This window comes from Lotus japonicus, chromosome 6 (genome assembly GCF_012489685.1).
Source record: "Lotus japonicus ecotype B-129 chromosome 6, LjGifu_v1.2".
Classification (NCBI taxonomy): Eukaryota; Viridiplantae; Streptophyta; class Magnoliopsida; order Fabales; family Fabaceae; genus Lotus; species Lotus japonicus.
Window position 1 is genome coordinate 46,204,074 of NC_080046.1, and position 8,489 is coordinate 46,212,562.

At 35.4% G+C, this 8,489-nt stretch overlaps 1 protein-coding gene across 1 annotated transcript; it reads right to left on the minus strand.

Annotated features, from left to right (window-relative positions):
- LOC130726788 (GDSL esterase/lipase At4g10955-like) lies at positions 1 to 2,365 on the minus strand. The gene is made up of 2 exons (XM_057578094.1): positions 2,119 to 2,365; positions 1 to 1,327 (listed from the first exon to the last, which is right to left on the minus strand). Exons 1-2 carry the CDS (start codon positions 2,292 to 2,294, stop codon positions 298 to 300), a joined length of 1,206 nt encoding a protein of 401 aa, XP_057434077.1. The 5' UTR covers positions 2,295 to 2,365; the 3' UTR covers positions 1 to 297.
- Positions 2,366 to 8,489: the final 6,124 nt, after the last annotated feature.

The following is an 8,489-nucleotide window of genomic DNA, read 5'->3' on the forward strand; positions in this document are numbered from 1 at the left end:
TGAAATCACAGAAGAATCACTTTATATATTATAATGTCAAAAATTGATACAATTTGCTCAAAAAAATGAGAAAAAAACCAAAGGTATAACTAGATATCAACACAAGCAAAAGTAAAAATCAAGAATCAACACACTCATTTTGCAAACAATAGGAGTAAGTGCATGTTTGACAATCTTTTTACAATCGATTCTGAAGTCAAAATCAATTCTGTGGAGAAGCTTCCGTGAGTAACTTCTAGATGCCAGAATTGATTATGAGAAACGAAAAACTGATCCAAACATGCCATGAGTCCATTGTTACCGAGGCTTTCCCTGCATTACTTCGGAAGGAGCACCACTGGTATATAAAGACTTAAGCTGCCTGCTTATGAGTTTGCTACTATGGATAGCCTGCTGAAGAGGTGCATCACCTGACCACCATTGTTCCAGGCCATGAGCTTCATGAAACTTCTGCTTTTCCTTGGTGACAACAAACAGCTTCGCAGCAACTTGACTATTTGCCGGACCGACATTCTCCTTGTCACCATCATCTTTTCCTCCTGAGGTGCTCTTAGTGTCGTTATAAGAGCAACAAATATAGTCACTGTTGTTTACATACAGATGAGGCACCCATTTTCCCACTCCAAAACCAGGATTCTTCAAGCTCGGTAGTCGCGGTATCCAACTCTTCAAACTCTTGTTGTCTCCATCAATGCTGTCATGAGCAGCTTCTTCTCTACTTGAAGGAAGCATGGACTTAACTCTCTTCCAAGCTAACTCAGCCTTTTCTCCAATATTTCTGAGACTCATAGCTATTGAAACAGAAGGTGGATTGAACAAATGTGTCTCCACATAAACACCTTCTTTTGCTAATACCTTTCCCACTTGAAGAGCAAAACCAGCTCCTAATGAATGCCCTGCAACACAAACATTGCTGCTTCCATATGCATCAGAAACTGATTTTAGCACCTCCAATGCTACTTTGAACCTCACAGAGCCCTTCAAGCTTTCCCAAGCAAGGAACCGAAGGTCATCTTCGATGTCTCTTCGCATTGTCGGGCTTTTGAGCAATGTTCCCCTCAGTGCTAAGACAGCTCTTGGGGCACCACTAGGTCTCATTAGAACTAAGTCAGCCATTGCCGCAGATCTGTCCCATTCGAGTATTGCACCGAAAATGGACCCGTCTCGTTCATCAATCAGTGTTTGTGTGAGTTTGTACTTGAAGGGAATCCACCAATTTGGGGCCAGAGCATTTTCTTGTGTTTTGTTCTCCTGTCTGTCAAGTTCAAGCAAGTACACTGCCTGTATGAAGCAAGCAATGACTGTTCTCTTATAATTTGCATCCTTCCTGCATACAACAAAATAGTTTTTATATTAGTATAGACTTACATAGGAAGAATGTATGACGAACTGCCATCATACACAAATCAAGAATAAGGCACTCTTGCGAGAAATTTTATAAAAAAAAAAGGTGAGACCATGAAGGTAGGTCATACTTGCATATCTATATTTACACATCCTGGTTCCTGAGAAGGTTTATGTTAATATTAAGAAAAGGAATCGGTAGCGAAGTTCAAACCAATACAAGATCCATGATAATAGGAGTTGTCTAAATCAGTAGAAACGATTAATCAGTATCTTTAAATCATTTTGTCATACTGAAGTATCAGATCACAAAACTAATTAAAAATCATATTCCCCACCCCTATCCAGACTTCCTAGTAGACAAGAATCATATTGGATTATTGTCATTTGTCAATATTTAAGGAAATGCTGTTAATCAGGAAATCAGGATTCCCAAAATTCAATTCCAATTGCATAATAATTAAAACACTAAGAATATGGCTATCAGAATGGAGATTCCAGAATATAAATATACCAAATCAAGAATTACCAAAATTAAACCTTCCAATTAAAAACCCAGAAAAAAAGGGTCTGTGATTGACAGCACATAGCAATTAGATGATTAATATATAAGGAACATAAAAAGAAGATGCATATCAATTATCATTAACCTCATCAGATTTGGAAAGCCAGTTGAAAACACATTTCAACTATAGTTCATACTTTAATTTCAATACAGCCACCAAAATGGGTACTCACCAGTAAGATCAAACAAGAGATGAAATGGGTACTCACCAGCTGGAACTGATAAGGTCTCTCCAGTTAAGGTTGGCCAAATTGCGAGGGCCTGAGACATGAAAGGCGTAAGGATGATGAGCTGCTTCTTGTTCAACCAACACTGCTCCTCCTTTTCCTTCTTCTGCTTCTGCTTCTTCTTCTTTGATCACTGGGTTTGTTTCTTCAATGCTCATGATGTAGCTGCAGAGAAAGAGTTGCAGTTTTTTCCTTCTTCTTTCGTTGGATTATGGCTCAAATTCAAACCAGGGTAGGTTTCGGATCCCCCTATGTAACGGTCATATTTTGTGGGACACCTCCTTTTCTTTTTTAAATACAATAATGAAACGGAAATAAATTTATTTTTATTGCACTCAATAATTATAAAAATATAAATTAAAGATATATAATTGTTTCGTTTGAAAAATTGTTATTTGTTATGGTAGTAGATTAGAGAGTAAGATCCATTCAAAAAAAAAAATTAGAGAGTAAGGGCCTGTTTGATTTCTGTTTTTAAAAACAGTTTTCTGTTTTATAAAATTAAAAAACAATAAAACCTGTTTGATAAAGTTGTTTTCAAGAAATGAATTTAAAAACTGTTTCCTAATTATTGTTTTTAAAACAAAAAAATCAGAACAGAAAAAATTTGTTTTTGTTTTCTGGTTTGCATCTCTGTTCCGGAATTGTGAAAAACACGGAGAACACCTTGTTTTCTTTCCTCTCATTAATGGCACTACTGTAATTACGAGCAACTAGAAAAATAATGCTTTCAAAGTACATACACCACATCTTCGGGACTCTTAGCCGCTCCCAATTCTGAAGGCGACGTTCTCTGTGGTTGGCCGTCTGGTACAAGTTCTCTCTTCTTTAAGGTAAATTTGCTCCTTCCTCTTCATGTATTTCTTGCCATAAGGATTTCCTCTTCTCATATTATTGATTCAGTGAAGTTAACTTGATGGTGATGCATCTTCTCCTCCTCTTCTTTTATTTCTCTGAATGTAATCCCTTCTTTTTTGATTCCGCATTTGTTATCTAGTTTTTTGTTGTGCTTTGTATTGTTAAGGAAGTGTCCTAGGTGGGTCTACTGGGATCGACTTAACTGTATGGAGTATTTGGTCTATTGAGGGTGTTGTTATGGGGTTTACATATTTATGAAAAAAAGGGGTTTCCTTGTTGTTTGATGTTTGCTTCAGGACTCATAGATCTGGTTCTGCGGTTGCTTTTTCTTTAATTAGATTGCTTTAAGATATGACATTAAGCTTTAACCAAAAAAGAGATGGGGCATTATACTGAATGTTCATCAGATTTTCCATAAAACAAAACTGTTTAAGTGAATTAGACTGCTCTAAGATATGGTATTCTCATGAAGCTGAGTTTTGAAAATTTCATAACTGAGTGTTCTAGTCATGAAGCATATCACTTATATTTTTCACTAAATTAGCTCTGATAAATATAAACCATTTAAGGAGATTGGTAGGAATTTTAATCAGTGAGTACTGTTTGGTGTTTGCCAATTGCCATTAACAAATGCCACTTGGTCCTACTGCAATCGCATGCTTTGGGAGTGATTAATTTTAAAAGAGTGAGAAATTGAGAATTTAAACTGATGAGGGACATTTAGAAACAAAAGTAAGCGTGCATTAAAGGTGTCAGCACTATCATATATGCACCAAATCATTGTTCAAGAGCAGCTGTGTTAAGGCCCTTAGGGAATCCTTTTCAGTTCAAAGTCTTGAATTACTATAAAATAAAGATGGCAGTTGGCTGATAGGGATTTTTTACTTGATTACTTTTGACATGTATTTTAATATGTCTCAATGTTTACAATAAAGTTTATGTAAGGTGATTAGATCCTTCATCTAATTACTTCATGTCTTCATGTGAATATGATAATTTTGTTACAGAGCATCCTTGCCAACTTATATAATTGGCTTGATTATATGTCTCTTATTGCATCCTTCTCCTTCACTCAAAGAATATGCTTAGTAAATAGAGACTGAGGAAATGTTAGTGAGTACTAACTAATGGTGGTGTTATGCAGATGACTACCTAAGACAACAGTGGAGCTAAACATTCATAGACAGTATGGACAATTTTAAGAACAAGGGGGTCCCTACACTCAAGGGAAACACGTGCTTAGTGGATAATGCTATTGAAGTTATCAAGGTTGTCATGGAAGGTGATTTGCTGGTTGGAAGAGATTTTCACTTGCCATAGAGTGTAGTCTTGTCTACCCTATCAAGCCTCATAAAGGATCCTGTAGAAATTGATGTCATGAATGAAGGTTCTGGCATAGAAAAGACAAACTCGAACAATGATAACTTATTAATGTTATTCAATGAAAGTAGCAATGAGAATTGCAAATATGATGATGCACAACAAAATGACTAGTTTAACAATATTTTTTAGAATCAAAATTTAATAAAAATGTATAAAGAAAAGTACCATAAATCTTATAATAAAAATAGTTTAATTCAATGTATTTGTATCAATAGTTTTTTTCACAAGGATGCAAACAAACGAGTTTTCTATTCTTTTGTTTCTAAAATATGTTTTCAAAACAAATTTGTCAAACAAGTTTTTTTGTTTTTTAATTTCCAAAACTGTTTTCAAAATCTAATTACCAAACAAGTCCTTTTCTTATATTTTCTAAAAAACAGTTTGTTAAAATTATTTTACAGAACAGTTTTGAAAACAAAAAAATTGAAAACACAAACAAACAGGCCCTAAGATGTACGATTGTGGTGAAGCTCGGAAGGATTCATCACCGGTAAGGAAACCATCGGACGCTCAAGTTAGTAAAGTTGAAGGAGAAATAAGGATTAAGGTTAAAAAATGTGTTTCTTAGTACTTATTTATTTACATACTAAGTATATTATAATTGAAAAAATCACTCATAGAGATGCGTCAAGATATAACAGGGTAATTTTTTGGTATTGTCTCAAATGAGACAGTTTCAAAACAATCCCAAATCAATAAATAAAGGCATGACACATGTTTTTTCTATTTTTTATTTTTTATTTTTAATAGTCACAAGATATTCAATCTTTGAACCCCAACATTTTACTAAACTAAATTTTAGTCCCAACTAATTCTCATTATTATACTTTTTTCTCAAGATGTAATAAATTATAATTTCGACTGTGAAAAGAGGGTTTGTAGGCGAAAGGCTAGCGTCACTGGCGGCGGTCTGCAGCGAGCGGCGATGGCGAGAGGCGGCGGTAAACTAGCAGAGATGATGTTAAGGACGAAGTTTCTTTTTTTTTAACGTGATTGAATTATTTTTTACGGTTGTTAAGTTTTTTTTTTGAACTAACGGTTACAAAGTCAAGATTTGTGATAGTTTTTGAAATACCACATAAAATATTGATTGCTAAAGATTTAAAATATAATTTGATAAATGTTATGAGTTAAATCATAATTTATGATATCTTGAGAAGAAAGTATAATAGTGTAGATTAATTGGGACTAAAATTTAGTTTAGTAAAATGATGTTGTTAAAAGATTGAATATCTAGTTACTATTAAAAATAAAAAAATAATAAAATAGAATTAACACGTGTCATGCCTTAATTGGTTGTATTTGAGACTGTTTTGAAACTGTCTCAAATGAGACAATAGCCAAGAGGTCACCGATATAACATATATTATTCAGGGTGACATCTTCGGTATTGTCTCAATTTCAAAACAGTCTCAAATGCAACCAATAAACTCATGACACGTGTTAATTATGTTTTTTTTTAATTTTTTAAACAGTCACCAAATATTCTATTTTTCAACATCAATATTTTACTAAACTAAATTTTAGTCCCAATTAATCGACATCATTATACTTTTTTCTCAAGACTACAATTTAACTTTAACAAATTATATTTTTTAATCTTCATCATTCAATATTTTATATTCTATTCCAAAAACTATCACAAATTATTATTTAAATCCAAACTCATAAATCTATTTTTTGACAGTCAAACTCATAAATCTTAATCAACATTTAAATTTATCACCGTATAAATTTAGTGGTTCATTTATCATTTTTATGGAATTTATGAAATAAAATATAAGGATGCAGATTAATTGGGATTAAAATATATATTTTAATAAATATTAACTTCAAAATATCTAATAACATGTGTCATATTTGTATTGGTTAAGTATGATACTGTTTTGAAACTGTCTCAATTGGAAAAGTACTAAAAAATTACCCATTATTTAGATATCACCATGAATTTACTCTAATGTGTGTCAAATGTTATTGATTTGGGTAAAAAAAAAAGTCTCATTTTATTACAACATTTCCAAATTGGAGATCTCAGAGTTGGAATCTTAAAATAAGATTTAAATCTAACAAGATTTCATCATTGAAGTTATCATATATTGCATGAGATCTTAATCAAAGCTAAAATTCGTGCCTTAACTCAACAACTTTCAAAAGTGAGATTTCGAATAATATAATCTTTGTTTCTTTCATTCAATAAAAAAATCATGATTTTTGTCTCTTATTAATCTTTATTTCTTCATTCAATTCTAGAATTCAATAAAATAATTTGTTTTTTTCTCCCTCTTGTTGATTTTTAATTATATATTTCCTATTATGATGAAATTTTTTTATATCGAAGAGACTGAACAATCAAGGACAACGCTTTGGTTTCGTTAGACTCTTTGATGTGAATGAACCAAGAAGACTAGAAGGCCATCTTGACAAGACGGTTATAAACAACATGGGGTTTCAAGTAAACCTTCTGAAGTATGACAGATCAGATGGAGAGAAGTTTGATAGGATGACTTGGAGGAGAGGAGCAGGAGGATTGGAAGCGGACAGAAACATAAAACCAATGCCGGCCCTGGGCATGTGCAAGCAGGCCCACAGCTCAGGGCCTCCAAAAAGAAGGGGCCCAAAATAAAAATCTCATTAAACTTTCCCCTAAAATAAAATTTAGTTATAATAATTAATGTTCAAGATGTTATTTAAAGCAAAAGGTCACGTTGCTTGGATTCGAACACGCGACTCATGGGCGGGTTGCAAGAGGCTAGTTGCCAAACGAACCAACATAATGGTTCTGATGAAATTTCGAACGTTAAAATTATTAGGGGTCCATGTTTATTGTTTGCCCAGAGCCTCCAAAATGTCGGGACCGGCCCTGCATAAAACAGTCATATGTAGAAATCGTTAAGCAAGGAGGGGTGCAGATGAAGGGCACATACCTTGTTAACCATAAAGGCTTTTAGAGGGTGGCAGGGCAGCAAAAGTCAAGCTATAAGTGGATTCCAAGAACGGAGAATGTCCAACGTGATGATGAAGACTAGAAGGCACATGTTCTCCAGTTTCAAAGTTGTAATATGGCATGGCTAACGAATAATTGTGTGGAGCCTTCAGGCCATTGAAACTGGAAAGAATCCATGAAACCTTTAAACTGCAGGTACCATTCAATAAAAATTAGGCATTTAGGGGACAATTTGTTAGAATATAATATTATAATAGAATATTAGAATATTTATTATTGATTTATGATGATGTAATTACGCATTTAATCTAGCTTAGATTTATTTCCTAGTTACCTATTAGCCTAAGACTTTTGTATATAAATACTCAATTGTCTATCAGTGGAAAGCACATAATACAATTCATTTATGGTATCATAAGCTAGTTCTGATCCTATGACCTAGTTTTTTTTTTCTGTTTTTTTTTATTATTGTTTTTATTTTTCCTTTTGTCGCCGCCGTCGCACCTTCTCTTGAATGTGCTGCCATCGGGCTGCACCTTCTCCTTAACGTGTTGCAGCGGCCGCCCTCTACTTTAAGAGCATCGCCGTCGCTGCTGCTCTCACGTGCGCGACCATCGCCATGATTGAGCCCCACGCCGCTGCACTCTACTCTTAGAGCGTCGCCGCTTGAGCAACTGTCGCCGCCCTCTACTTTAAGAGCGTCGTCATCGCCGCTCGCTCTCACGTGCAATCCTTGCCGTGATTGAGCCCCTCATCGCCGCACTCGACTCTTAGAGCGTCGCCGCTTGAGCCGCCGCCGCTGCCCTCTAGTCTTAGAGCGTCGTCGCCGCTCGCTCTCACTTGCGATCCTCGTCGTGATTGAGTCGCTGCCGCCCTATACTCGTAGAGCGCCGCCGCCTTATTTTTTTAATTTTTAATTTTTCAGTACAAAAAAAAAACCTTCCTTTAGAGGAACATCCGCCACAGCACCTTTGCCTTCATACTGCTGCCGCCGCTCACCATCCAGTCGCCGCGCTTTGCACCGCCGTCGCGCCGCTCCTTCTTATCGCGAATCCTCACCAACGCTGCGTTCATGCTACCTCTAGTTGTGAGACCGCGTCGCCTTCCTTTCTTCCACAGGAACGCGACTCGTCCCGCAACAGCAGCCCGCGCCAACACCGCAGGCCAC